The 14,586-nt window shown below is 41.3% G+C and overlaps 1 protein-coding gene across 1 annotated transcript in view; it reads right to left on the reverse strand.

Annotated features, from left to right (window-relative positions):
- Positions 1–6,023: 6,023 nt before the first annotated feature.
- LOC116826803 (uncharacterized protein KIAA1958-like) overlaps positions 6,024–14,586 on the reverse strand; it is a 31,019-nt gene continuing 22,456 nt past the window's right edge. Inside the window, exons 3-6 of the mRNA XM_032783841.2 lie at positions 14,215–14,357; positions 12,724–13,118; positions 10,841–12,062; positions 6,024–6,964 (exon numbers count right to left, since the gene is read on the reverse strand). Of these exons, the coding sequence (XP_032639732.1) occupies positions 6,117–6,964; positions 10,841–12,062; positions 12,724–12,726 (2,073 nt within the window). The 5' untranslated portion in view covers positions 12,727–13,118; positions 14,215–14,357 and the 3' untranslated portion in view covers positions 6,024–6,116. The remainder of the gene's footprint in view (positions 6,965–10,840; positions 12,063–12,723; positions 13,119–14,214; positions 14,358–14,586) is intronic.

Below are 14,586 nucleotides of genomic sequence, written 5' to 3' on the forward strand. Positions count from 1 at the left end.
TGCTGGGTCATCATCTGAGACTGCTATAACATGAAACGTATCAGAGGGGTGGCCGTGTTAGTCTGGATCTGTAAAAGCAGCAAAGAATCCTGTGGCACCTAATAGACTAACAGACTTTTTGGACCATGAGCTTTTGAGGGGGGAATACCCACTTCGTCGGATGTATTCACCCACGAATGCTCATGCTCCAAAACATCTGTTAGTCTATAAGGTGCCACAGGATTCTTTATGACATGAAATGCAAGAAAAAAAGAACAGGAGACATACAATTCTCCCCCAAGGTGCTCAGTCACAAATTTAATTAATGCATTTTTTAACGCGCATCATCAGAGGAGAAACATGTCTCTGGAAGGGTGGTTGAAGCATAAAGGGGGCATATGAATGTTTAGCATATCTGGCACATAAACACCTTGCAACGTGGGCTATAAAAGTGCCATGCGAGTGCCTGTTCTCACTTTCAGGTGACATTGTAAATAAGAAACAGACAGCAGTATCTCCTGTAAATGTAAAAACAAACTTGTTTTAGCGACTGACTGAAGAAAAAGTGGGACTGAGTGGACCTGTAGGCTCTAAAGTTTTACCTTGTTTTGTCTGAGTGCGGTTATGTAACAAAAAAAATACATTTGTAAGTTACACTTTCGGGTAAAGAGATTGCACCGCACTACACTACTTGCATGAGGTGAACTGAAAAATACTGTTTCTTTTGTTTATCATTTTTACAGTGCAAATATTTATACTCAAAATTAATATTGTACACTTTGTATTCTGTGTAGGAATAGAATAAATAGATTTGAAAATGCAGAAAAAAATCCAAATATATTTAATACATTTCAGTTGCTGTTCTATTGTTTAACAGTATGATTAATCACGATTAATCTTTTTAATTGTGATTAATTTTTTTGCATTAATCGCGTGAGTTACCTGCGATTAACCGACAACCCTAATACTAACATAACCACTGGCATGTCCATCTTCCAGAAGAAGGATCCCAGTGTGGTGGCCTGACTGTGTTATGTACATCTCACTAGGGGGCTCCAGAGCAGAAGCAAAAGCAGGATTTTCAAGAGGGTGGATACATTTCTTGAAGGAGCCATAGTAGGGAATTCAAGGGCAATAGTAAAAAGTATCCTTACTTAGGGTGAAATTCACCTCTGTGGAGACAGCCCGGTGACAGAGTCAATCTCTCACTTGGTGCTGATTTAAATAACTACACACAGCCCAGAGTAATGGAGAATGGGGCCTGTGGCCCATCCACCAAATTGTCTCACCAGGGAAGGGAGATGGTGGAACAGGCAGAATAATTCAAGATAATTCCTATTGAAGCACTGGCTTGTCACCACTAGAGATTTACATCCAAATTCTGACTAGGGGTAACATTTTCAAAAGCATCCGTGTAATTTAGGAGCCTAAATCCCATTGGTTTTCAATGAGATTTAGGCTCCTAGGGCCCAGATCCTCAAAGGTATTTGTGGGCCAACTCCCTCTGAAATCAATGAGAGGTCGCTGCCTAATACCCTCCAAGAGCCTATGCAGCTTGTGAACATGGGACTCAGGCTCGTGCTACCGGACATCACAAGTGAAATGAGCATGACGTTCTCATTCAAATCAACGCTGCTCCACTCTCTCAAGCCCACCATGCAGCACGACGCTGGCTGTATTTCCGAGGCTCTGGATGGAACTGCTTGGAGGTCAACAGTAGAAATGAATGGGGGAAGCCAATACACCATCTGCTTGGATTAGCCTTTGTCTAAGCCAGCGCTGTCAACCTCAGCTCTAAAGTCAGGCAGAACTTGACAGGAAAGAACAGACTTGTGCGGCTCGGTTACTTTGTGTAACCATTGAGGGCGAACATTCCCTTCTTTCACTGCCCCTTCTGCTTCTCAAGTCTTAAAAGCCGCACCCGGGAGGCCTTGTTTTATTAAATGCCCCACACACAAAAAGAGGAAGGGAAGCTGAGTGTTGCCTGAACTTTTGGGTGTTCTGCTGCAAAGAATGAAATTGTTGTCTCCATTTTGCCCATATTAAACTCAGCAGGGCTCAGAGTGGTAGCCATGTTAGGCTGTACCAGCAAAAACAACGAGGAGTCCTTGTGGCACCTTAGAGACTAACAAAATTTATTTGGGCATAAGCTTTTGTGGGCTAGAACCCACTTCATCAGCTGCATGCTTGCCTCTCCTCTGAGCCAGGAATATGTGTGACCAGTAGGGGGTGTCAAGCCCTATTTATATCTTGCTCCACCACCTATTCTTCCACACACAGCAGCTAGGAAAGCACTGTGTGAGTCCTGTTCCGCATTGTGTGCAGGAGGCTACGTGACAGATCTTTTTTCCATCAAATTCTTGAGCCCTGTGATTTTTTTGAGACATTTGTACTTCAGCCACTTTAATTTGCAACTGTGTACAACTTGGCATGCAAGCAGGTATTGCCTTTTTTAATTTAGATGAGAGCATTTCAGTGATTTGTGTTTTGTTTTTTTAAATACACACAAAATAGAGGGAATTAAATAGACTTTTCAAAAGAAAATAAGGAAGGTAAATTTAATTCTGGGCCTCATAACCCAATCTGAGTCCCTTTAAACCTGCATCCTCATTGCTTTCCTTAAAAAGATGAACTTTCATCAGCCAAGGAAACAGAAAAAAAAATCCCTTGTAATAAATTAAATTTCCTCCTGGAATTCCTCTAGCAATCCTATTAGTGGATCACAAGGATACCCAAATCACCTGTTATCCAAGTACTCTGATTCTCTACATATTGCATGTAGCTCAGAGGCTACCTCTCCTGACTGCGTGGTGTCTGATAGTTCCCCCATCCTCTCAAAAGCTTTAGGAAACCAATAGGGGGGCAACTGACATCACCTTCCAATGCAGGTAACCATTTGTAAACATTCTATCTTGTGTGCACAGAAATCCCATTGATGTCAATGGACTAAGGAGAGAATGTCACGCCCTAAAGAGTAATGTGGTGGAAAGTCTGGAGGTAAGAGATGGTTTGAACAGCATAATGGTTTCTTAGGTATGAGATACAGTATCTGACTTGATTTACTCTGGATAGAGTAACAGAGAACATCTGTGCAACAATCTAAGGGAATGATGTTATTTTGGTCCCCCTGTGTATTCAGAATTGGATGTATTGACATAGACAAATGCATTCCTTTTGCTTAACTTCTTACTCCCTTTAGCCTACAGAGCCAAAACAGCTAGAAGAGTGACTTGGAATTCATTATCGGGGGCTAGCCGTGTCAGTCTGTATCCACAAAAACAAAGAGGAGCCTGGTAGCACCTGCAAGACTACCCAATTTATTTGGGTATAAGCTTTTGTGAGTAAAAACCCCACTTCAGATGACTCCATGCATCTGAAGAAGTGGATTTTTTTTACCCACTAAAGCTTATGCCCAAATAAATTGGTTAGTCTTTCAGGTGCTACCAGGCTCCTCTTTGTTTTTTTAATCCATTCATTGATTGTAGGGCTGGAAAGGACTTTGAGAGGTCATCAGTCCAGTCCCCTGCTCCTTGCTTACTCAGGGCTTGGCTACACTCGAAACTTCAAAGCACTGCCGCGGGAGCGCTTTGAAGTGTGAGTGTGGTCGCAACGCCAGCGCTGGGAGAGAGCTCTCCCAGCACTGCACGTACTCCATCTCCCTGTGGGGATTAGCTTGCAGAGCTGGGAGCTGCGCTCCCAGTGCTGGGGCACTGTTTACACTGGCGCTTTGCAGCGCTGTAACTTGCTGCGCTCAGGGGTGTGTTTTTTCACACCCCTGAGCGAGAAAGTTGCAGCGCTGTAAAGCACCAGCGTAACCAAGGCCTCAGTACCAATCAGTAAATTCACTGACAGCACTGAGACTGCACAGGTGCTAAGTGGCTTAACTGGATGTGTGAATATGCTTATTTTCTCTTCTACAACAAGTAGCAATTAAACTCATGCTATCTACTTCAGCAAATCTAAACAGAATGTGACCAAGGCATGTGAAGTGCACTCAACTAGATGTTTAAGAGCATCATGAGGCTTGAAGAGATGTGATCTGTGACAATCTATATATAACTGCTAGCATATGGAATCAGAAGAAATAAGCTTTGTTAAATGAACCAGTGTTTCTTTCACAACCGTAGCTCCTTTTTGCTACTTCTAGGGCTCTCTTTATGCTATGTTTCCTGCACAAATTTTCTTGCCGATAGAAGTATAAATTATAAAATTCCCATAGAGGTTACTATGTCGCCCCCATCACTGCTGTATCTGAGTGCTATCCAGCCATGCACTAAGTGACATGACTGACATCTGCTACATATGGTTTGTTCTTTCTCTCATCCCATCCCCCAGGGGAGGTTTTGTGTGTGCAGTGTTTGAAGTTTTTTAAATGAACATGCTGCTCTGTGTTTATACCGGAGAAGGTAAGGTCAAAGTGCATCTTGCTCTTGGAGCAGAAGTTTGTGATGATCCTCCAAAAAAATGAATGATCTTTGCTTTCTAGCGCCTTTCTCTAAGTTACCTGTATAGGCTGGCAGTGACTGTAACAGCCTCCATTGTTAAGTGGGCTCTGATGACTCATTGCCCCACCTGGATGTAATGGAGGTAGGAGTGGCTCTAGTCTCTAGGGAGTGGCTATGGAGCCTGGGGAAAAGTTTTGAGCTGCTCTTTATCTTGTTGTTGGCTTTACTTCATTAATAAAGCCAAATCCCCTGGAAAAGGGGGGAGTTTGGATTTCACACTGTGATTGCAGAGCAATTTGGCAAAGGTCCCTGGTTATGCTGCCACATATATAGAATCTATATATATTAACTTATGTTGATGAGATATTAAAAATGCTCCACGCTCTTTTTTTTCAAAATTAAAGGGGTCGAGATTCTGCCATAATGACTCTCCCATCAAGTCTGCAGGCTACGTTCTATAGCATAGGAAAGTTAGGAAATATGAGATATACCCCAAGCTCTGTCACTGATTAGTTATGTATCTTTGGGCAAGTTAGTTCAGTTCTCTTTCAACCCCTGTAGAAAGGGAAGAAAAATTCTTACTCAGCTTTGTAAACTACTTTGAGATCTATGGATTAAAAGCTGCTATGTAGAAGACTGGATCCTACAATGAGATCCACCCACATAGATCTTCATGTCTATGTAGAATCCCACTGCAGTCAGATGGACTTCATATGGCTAGATTCCTTAGCAGGATCGGCTCCAGAGTACAAATAATTGTTAGATATTGACTTTTCTTCAAGTGACTGATTATAGTGATTTGAATGACAGAAATGAAGCGATACCAGTTCTGGGTTACTGGTTTCACCTTCTTGGAACAGACTGACAGTAATGAACTAAAATTTTGTTTATTATGAACAATTATGACTGGACATTAAGAAAATACATCAGTTAAACAACTTTTGAACTGAATTACAGAATTTGATTACTGACTCTAATCCTCTATAGACTATGGTTATCGCACAGAGGAAAATAGCTGCTATAAAACTTTTCAGTGCTATTAACTGCATTTGGGGGGTTGGTAACTTACTAAAACACATTCAGAGCTTCTTAGATGTAATAATTTCTTCCTCATTTAGAAAAATACGAGTTGATCTAAACACTTATGTATAAAACATTCTGATTAGCTATAGATTAGTAGATGGCAACTAGTGGTGATCTTTCATCATTCTTCTTCATTCCCAAAGCCAACTCCACCTGTTTATCTTTTTATTGTAAAGAGAGACAGATAAATTATACATTAGACCACAAGCTTGGTTTACAACAGGATCAATTTCTCCCCGCCCCATCCCGACTGAACATACCTGTAATTCTCAACCAGGGTATTCAAACACAGGTTCTTTCAACATTAACATTACTGAGCTAATTCAGTGGAACATTAACAGTGTTTTAAATCCAGGATTCAGATTTAATTCAGTAAATAGAATGTAAGAGTGAATTCTATGCTTGGTCTTTTTATTGATGGAAGTCCTCCATGTTGAAATGAAGGTGGTGGTCAATTTAACAACAAAACTTTGTAAGTACTTTGGGCAATCTGCTGAGAAGAGAGGTTCCCTCGCTACCTATACTAACTGCTGTCATTTTAAACAACTCCAAAACTGATTTAAAACATACTTATACCAAAACAGGCACAGCAGAAGTCAAACTGGTAACTTATTTCATGGACTTTTTTTCAGATCCTTTAACTTGCTGGACGATGACTTTCATCATTTTCTCCATTTTGGTTTTTGTCAGCGATTTTCTACAGTACCATATTTGGTCCCATATGCAGCACAAAGGTTTAGGAGATAAGTAAAATGGATCGTGGTCATGATGCATATCCAGTGGCCTTCTCTTAGCATACTCTTTATAGTCCCTGACTGGACAGTTGCCTGGATTATCAGGTTTGGCATAAATACATAGAACTGACTCTTCTGTGCTTGCCTGTGTGTTCAGATCATCTTTCCACTCCAAGTACTCTAATCCCTCCTCGTTCTTTTTTAACACAATCTGCCCCCACCACAGATTTGGAGTCTGACTGTGTGTGTTTGTCCCAAAGCCTCGGATGATGTTTACAAGCATGAGGTGCAGAAATCCTTCGGGATGCATTCGACTCAGTATGCCCTTTTTACGAAGATCCTCTACATCTTTATCTGTCAGGTTTTCCAAAATATTCCAATCTCTCTCCCTCTCCTTCCGTGCTAGATTCTGGCATTTTACTTTTAAAGCTTCCTGAGATGCTGTGAACTCAGGCCCTTTAATCACATTATACTCGTATTTGTGTTCCTTGAGGTATCTGTCTATACTGCTCTGAAAGAAGAATAAAGAGTTGGCGGAAAACTCTGTGCCATTCTGCTTCCTGACTCTAGTATAGAAGGAGGCTAGGTAATTATCAAGGTCTGCAGGTGGCAGTGTGAAGATCTCACGCATTTCAGAAGGATAATGCGAAGCCAACCAGTCTCTGAACATTTTTATATCACCAATATTACGAATTCTCTTACTCTCCGACTTCTTCAATGTCTCTAAAAGATAAGAGACAACTCCATGGATAGAAAGAACTACAGAGACTGTCAAAGGCATGTAAGGCAATGCAGAGCCATGTTCACCTTCCTTTTTAAAGCATTCAAACATTCTGAGACTACTATTATCCTGCTCCCTTTTAAGTTTTTTGTGATCACATCCTCCCACCCATCCCACTGTTTTGTCCACCTGTTACATCCTGTCTAACCTCAACTGTAAGTTCTCTGGTGCAGGGAACCGTCGTCTTTGTTATTTTGCTGTGCAGTGCCTAGCACAGTAGGGTCCTGATCCTTGATTGGCATTCCTAGGTGCTGACATATCAAATATTTACAAACTCAGAATTCAAGGGCAGCAGGTTTAGGCCTTAATGAAATTTTACACCACTCACTGAAACTATGAAATTCATCCCTATAGAGAGAGACATCTGAAGTTATATGCCACACTTACGACCTCAAAATAGGGCTTAAGGTGGAACTTTAATTTGTGTGTTGGGAAGGGGGTGAATTTCACCTTGTATGATCTAAAAATTGAGGCCTAAGGCCACAATCTACAGCTCCTCCTTATGGAACTAGTCACATCACTAAGGATTCCATGACTGGACCTGAAATGTGGACTCTGAAACTGGAACAATCCCAAAAGGGATAGCCTGTATAAAAATATCTTAATTTGCAACTATTGTCATGTGTATATTTTTATAGTTAAATAAGACACAGTAGAGAGTCAAATTTTATTCTGTTATGCTCAGGCAGTCCCTGGGAAATCAATGGGAGCTGGCCTGTGTGTAGATCTCAGGATTTGGCCCAATATTAAGCTGCACTTATTTTACATGTTCGATGTGCTGTACAAGCCATTAAGCAGAATACACTTCAAAGTGGCCTCCAGCGCAGAAGCTTCTTTATTAAAAAGGAGCTCTAGACGTGAAACATAAATGTCAGCTGAAAGTTAGCTCTAGGGGCTGAGACTCAGGAAAAGCCCACCTGTTTAAAACAGAACAAGTAAAAATATCTCTTAAAAAGGATTGCCAGGATTCCAGCGGGGTTATTTCTCAGATTGTTATGGGGTTGTCACATCTATATAGTTCCATGTAGCCTAGGAAGAGAATCACTCAGGGTGAAATTCATTCCCTAGGCAGAGGGTCATTCCAAGGTCTATGCATTGCCTAACTCCTCAAGGTGGGATGTAAATGCCTTGAAGAGTAGGGAGAGGGAAAGCAATCTCAAAAAATAGTGGAGATTTTATCGGCACTCCTGTGAGTGGGTATCCCTGGCATCAGCTATACAGGCATATATCCTAGGGGGCTTTTTGGAACCCTGCTCCTGCTGCTGGATCTTTAGGTAGCACTTGGCAAGGAGGCCTTTTCTTTCAGATGCAGACCTCACCACAGTCACCCTCACCTTTCCTAACTAACCTTCAAACTGGATTACTGGTAATGTGCTCTGAGGAGGACACTTTGTTTAAGACCATTTGGGAACAGCAGCTAGTGCAGAATGTAGCTGCCAACCTACTGAGTGGCATTTCTCATATGTAGCACGCTACACCACTCAGCCCATTGATTACACAGTGGTTTTCAGATGAAGTTTCAGGTGGGTTTTCAAACCTGGGCAGCCTTAAATAGTTTGTGGTCCCACCTACCTTTCTCTCTCCTCCTATGACTTCACTTCCCACAGCCCAGGTTTGATTGCCTTCAGGGTATGCTGCAAAGATCCATGTGCTCTCCTGTGGGCTTTTTCCAGGTGTGAAGAGGTGGGTGCTGAGTGGGGTTCTGGAGCTGATGGCTGTGAATGTCTCTTGTTGGCAATGAGTCATTTGGTACATGATTTTTGGTTTCATTACTATTGTTTCTGCACAGAGAGTACGGATCTACAAACCTAAATATTGCTGATGCTTTTTTACGAAAACTATTGCATGATCTACTTGAAGAAATAAATGGGCTGTAAATCAATAAACACTGAGACTGCAAGCTAAGGCTGAGATTAAGATAAAATGGCTTATGACTCATTGTTCAGCAAACAGAATTCTTGCATAAATGTCCCCAGGTGCGTTTACAGTGGCTGTTGATGAGATACACTATCAAGTCAATTTCAAAAATACTCTAACAATATATTCACCAAGTGTAGTCATGCTGCAGAGTTTTAGTTTTGTAAGGGCTTGTCTAAACAAACACCCTGCCTTATTCCAAATTCACTCCCAAGAGTAGACAAGCCTTAAAACACTGTTCCAGTACTCTGTTCAGTCAAGGGAGAATTATATCCAATCTTCTGCACCACAGAATCTTACAGCAGGTTTTTTCTGTCTTTACTGTACTAGCTAATTTAGCAATATGGACATCTACCCCCAACTGGATGAACTGAGACTCATTCAGGCATGTCACAAGCTCTAATAATGGTAGAGCTAATGACTATATTTCTCTTAGCTCAAGTGGCTGGGGATCTGTAACTCAAGAACTATCCATGTTCTATCATGCCTTGCTGTCACTGGGACATCTCACCAGTCACAATGTGCAGTTTACTGGCAACCATGAACTCCTAAAGGGCTCTGGATCTGCCACAAAATCTAGATATACATTTATTCAGTACCACCCTAAATTTTCATATTGCTCTTGATGACCATCAGCCAGATAGAAGGAGTCTTCACACCAAACAATGGTGGAAAATTAAACCTACAATCCCAACTTTTGGGACTGTTTGCCTGAACATTCAAAAGATGGCTCTATATTTGCACCTGCATTTTTGCATGCATAAAAATCATTTGCATACAGATCAGGTAGACATCCAGCTGCCTGATATTTTATGTGAAGCACCGTTTGCAAGCAACAAAAAAATCAGATGCAAATTTATTTGCTCTACTGAATCCTCTTTAAAAACTTGGCCCTTTGCTGCTGCTTTGATGTTTTTAATCACTAAATTAAATCAGTATGTGTGTAACTGGCACTAAAAATCCATTAGCCACACCTATGCTAAAATCACAGTTGTGTTCTGGTTCACGTCCAAAATGAAGCAGATCCATTTATTAATGGTTTCCGATATCTGGCAAGAAGGACAGTTTGTTTAACAGTTTATACATACCCTGTACATCATCCATTTTTTTTCTTGAACAAGGCAGTAACTGTCTTTAAAGGTACTATAATCACATGCCACATTTTAGTTATTCATCAAAGAGCATATTCTTATGAGGAATCTTATGACATTGTCTCATATAAAAATGTGCTCTATGCTGACACATGGCATGAATGACAAGAAGTGAATTTTATTTTACAAATAAAAAGGTCTGTCCATTTTTAGTTACCAAAAAATTTTAAGATCCCAAATTATAACGGGATACACAAGACATAAAACTTTTAAATTAATTGCTTTAATATCTTTAGCGCTTTTAAGAAAAGGGGTGAAATTCTGGGCTCATTGAAGTCAATGAGAATTTTGCTGTTTATTTCAATGGAGCCAGAATTCCCCTGCAGTTACTGCACTAAATTATTTTAGAGATCAGTTCCTCTTTCTCTTTCCTGGGGAAACCTGAGTTCATACTCCTTGTTACAGTTTATTGCAGGGATCACATTTTTAGAGGTACAGTGTGTGGTGCTATTGTGGTAAAATCAACATCTAAAATGTTCCAACTTAGGTGGCTAGCTTTAGCAACCCAAATGTATATTATAGGGCATCTAAATAAGTGGCTTGATCTCCAGAAGTGCTGATTGCTTAAGGCTCCTATTATGTTCGTGGGAGATTAGGGTGTTCAAGATCTCTGACAATCAGGTGCTTTTATTTAGGTGCTCAGATATGGATTTAGGTGGCTAAATGGAGCCACCCAAATCGTAATACTCTGGCTAAAAGAGACATATACTAAAAAAACCCACCCAGGAATAAAACTCCAGAAATTCTTACTTTTGTTTGAAGCCACAGGCAGATTGTCCTCAGAGTTTTCATTCTCCAGAGTAGGCAGGGCTAAAGAATTTGCAGCATTCGGTGGTCCTGGCTGTTCGTTCTCCTCGGTAGGTATTTCAGCACAGTTCCCAGGTAGTCCCATTCCTGATGTGGTGCAGGCAGAGGGGCACAGCTGGAGCTGCTGATGGACAGCTCCAGTGAGTGCAGTGTCATAGAAAGCCAGGACTGGGGTGGGCTCAAACTGGGCCTTTGTTTCCATGCTGGAGACAGGAAATGGTTTTAACTGTTCTTTGGATGCTGTTGATTCACAGGAATTCCCTGCTTTAGAGGTTTTGCTTTTGGATTTTGTAGGATGAAAAGCTGTTAACTTCAAGCAGTTGCTTTCCAGGCTCCTATGATGGCTGTCTTCTAAACTCTCCTGTAAACAGGGAATTACTGCAGCCTTTTCTTTAAAGACAGAAACTGATCTCTGGGTGGTTGCTCGTTCGCTAATGACCTTACTATCTCCATGCATTTGCAGTTCCTCCTCAGTAGATGCTGCTTTATTCTGAAATACTCTTTCAGAATCACAATTACTTCTGCGTAGTTGGTTTCCTGTATCTGTTTCAAATTCTTCTTCATCAGAGATGTCTTGCAGGTCCTCCCTGCTTTCTGGCTCTTCATTACCGTGGTCAGTTTTGGCATGATAGTCAGTTGATGGAAGACTCAGCTCTGCAGCAAAGCATGACCTCATGGAGTAGCTGTCTTTCTGAGGAACTGCTCCACTCTGCTTTTCTTTTGTCATTGTTGTATCAGAGATTACACAGAATGCGTCCTCTTTCTTCTGCATTATTTTGGGGGATCTGCTGCATGAGCCCATGTTAACTGAATCAGCTTTCTTTTTTTCAAAAGGTGAGGCTACCCTGTACTTCTTTTCACTTAAATTATGTTCCATTGACCAAGAGTCATAGCTTCTGGACCTCTTTTTCCGTTCTGCAGCTTCCTCCCTTTCCTCCTGGCTTCTGAAGTATAATGCCCCACAGGGCCAGTGATATGCATGTCCAGATTCACATATCCACAAAACAGAATTGTCCCTGGTGGGATTTCCCATATTCTGTATAATTTCCAAGCTTGGGATTTGACTGCATATAGTTCCATGAGTATGTGCCCAAGTCACTAAATTAGATAGATCCATGGCAACTGAGCTCACATTGTTGTACATGTCATCACAAACGTTCTCGTTCTGAAAAAGGGTTAGAATTATCTTAAGATACGTAAGAAAAAACAGGATGATTTTAGCAACAGTTAGTGGGAGCTGTTCTCAATCCCATCTATTTATATTTTAAATATTAGAATAATTAGCTTGACAAAACTTGTGAAACTTTTCAAATGATTTGTTTGAACAGTTTCTTTGCTCAGCTATAAGAGATGGAAGGGAATTTGTGGAAGTATTTATTAACTTATTTGATGAATTTCACAATAGACACAACATACAACTTGCACGTGTATCCAATGATCTAAGCAAACTTACGGCTGAAGGGTTCTTATTCAATGACATGGGAATACTGAATGGAAGATGCATGTATTGGATGAAACCATTCAGGTTAGCATTCAGCCAGTTTACCATCCTGAAAATAATTATACTCATTCAAAACTAAAAAATATTTTAATTTCTAAATCATCCCCCATGCACCAAGGTGTTCAGTGGCCCTGTACAATAACTTCATAATTTTTATATAATATGTATCTAATTAAAAAAACTCAAAACTACTCACAAGGATAAACAGCAGGGAATTTTTACATAAGAAAAAAGGCAAAGGATTTTTTGAGTTCACATAAATATATATATTTAAGCAAACACAGTTGAATGTGCAATTATCTGAGGTCATTTAAAGTGTACTCACCATGCTGCTGTTTTTATTTGATGGAATATGCTTTCAATGGGGATTCAAGGGATAAATGTCTCCATATATTTAAGCAGTCCTTTCTTTCACAGAACCTAAAATAAGTATCATATATATTTTTACTTTTTTATTTTTGGAGGCAAGTTCCATTCCACTAAACTTTTCAGTATTCACTGAGCACAAACTAAATGGTCTCAGTCCTGCAAATACTTCACTTATGTGAGCAGTACCATTGAGCTTAATGGAACTACACACAGGAGGAGTTACTCATGCCAATTTAAAGGGAAACAAAATATTAATTATGAAAACAGCATTTTTAAAATTTAAACATTCCTCCGGACTACTGGAAACCTGACCACAATAGCACTGTGATGGATCTTGTTTAATTCTTCAAGCTGAGGAAAAAGCAGAAAAAGAAATATAAACAGTGAAAAGCATATTAAATGTTAATAATTTAACTTTTAATAAAGTTGCTAGCTACACAAGTGAGGAATTTTCTGTGTAATTCCTATTTATCCCAACAGACTTAGAAGAATCTCTTAAAAGTTGCACCTGTCTATACATAGCAACAAAGCGTCCCGTGGCACCTTATAGACTAACAGATGTATTGGAGCATAAGCTTTCGTGGGTGAATACTCACTTCGTCTATACATGGCTCTTTTGAAAATCCTAGCCTTAATTCATTAACACCTGTGTGGTGGGATGGAGAAGAGCATCAGTTAAAGTTACTGTTAGTATGTACATGGTGGTAGAGTCAAGAGCAGCAGTTCTCAAACTCTGGGTCAGGACCCCAAAGTGGGTCACAACCCTGTTTTAAAGGAGTCACCAGGTCTGGTGTTAGACTTGCCTGGAGCTGAAGCCAAAGCCCTGACCTCACTGCTTGGGGCCAAAGCTGAAGCCTGAGACCTACCACCAAGGCCAGAAGCCCAGGGGCTTCAGCCTTGGGCAGCAGGGCTCAGGCTATAGGCCCCCCCATTTGGGGTTGAAGTCCTTGGGCTTCGGCTTTGGCCCCTCTCTGCCACCCAGGGTGGTGGGGCTCAGCTTCACTCCCTCCTCCTGGGGTCATGTAATTTTTGTTGTCAGAAGGGGGTCATGGTGTAAGGAAGTTTTTGAGAACCCCTGGTCAAGAGGGTTTATTCAGGAAGAGCCTGTCTTCATGTACTCCTTCCTGCCTATAATGGCTCTCCCAGACCTGAAGAAGAGCTCGGTGTAAACTTGTCTTTCTCATCAACAGAAGTTGATCCAATAAACAATATTCCCTTACCCACCTTGTCTCTACAATGGCTTCAGACACCTACCCATCTACCCACGCTTAGGGGGAGAAACAAGAGCCGTTTGCTTTGATGTTCTACCTCTGGCTCCTTGCTGAGCTCACTGGCCTGGTTTTGGGCAGCAGGGCAAACAGAGCTGGAAAACTGACATCAAGGAGTATTTGCTGGATAAAGGTAACACCCACTCTAGGGTGTTTGGGGGCTGTTCAGGGGAACCAACCTGCACAGACATAAACCGCTGTAGGGCTGAAGATGGTAAGCTGTCCGAGGTTCACCAGAGGGTGGGGATGGTAAGCCTCTAGGTAAGTCAGGCGTGTGTATAGACTATGTTACAAAACCTCTTCCTCTGATGCTTGGTTCCTCCTGCAAAGATTAAACAATACTTTGGGATCAGGACGTGGCGTGGTCACTGTTTTCTGCAGTGACCAGACTCCTGAAGGGGTACCGAACCCAGTCGGACTTGCTGGGTAAGCATGTGCGTAGTATGGTAGCCCACGGCCTGGTCTGAGAGCGGCAGAACTGCAGGATTCCACTGCACGCAAGCGAAAGGCGTGAGGCCTGACAGCTGTGGGTGTGCCCTCAGAGAGGGTTC

Source organism: Chelonoidis abingdonii, chromosome 11 (genome assembly GCF_003597395.2).
Source record: "Chelonoidis abingdonii isolate Lonesome George chromosome 11, CheloAbing_2.0, whole genome shotgun sequence".
NCBI classification, from domain to species: Eukaryota; Metazoa; Chordata; order Testudines; family Testudinidae; genus Chelonoidis; species Chelonoidis abingdonii.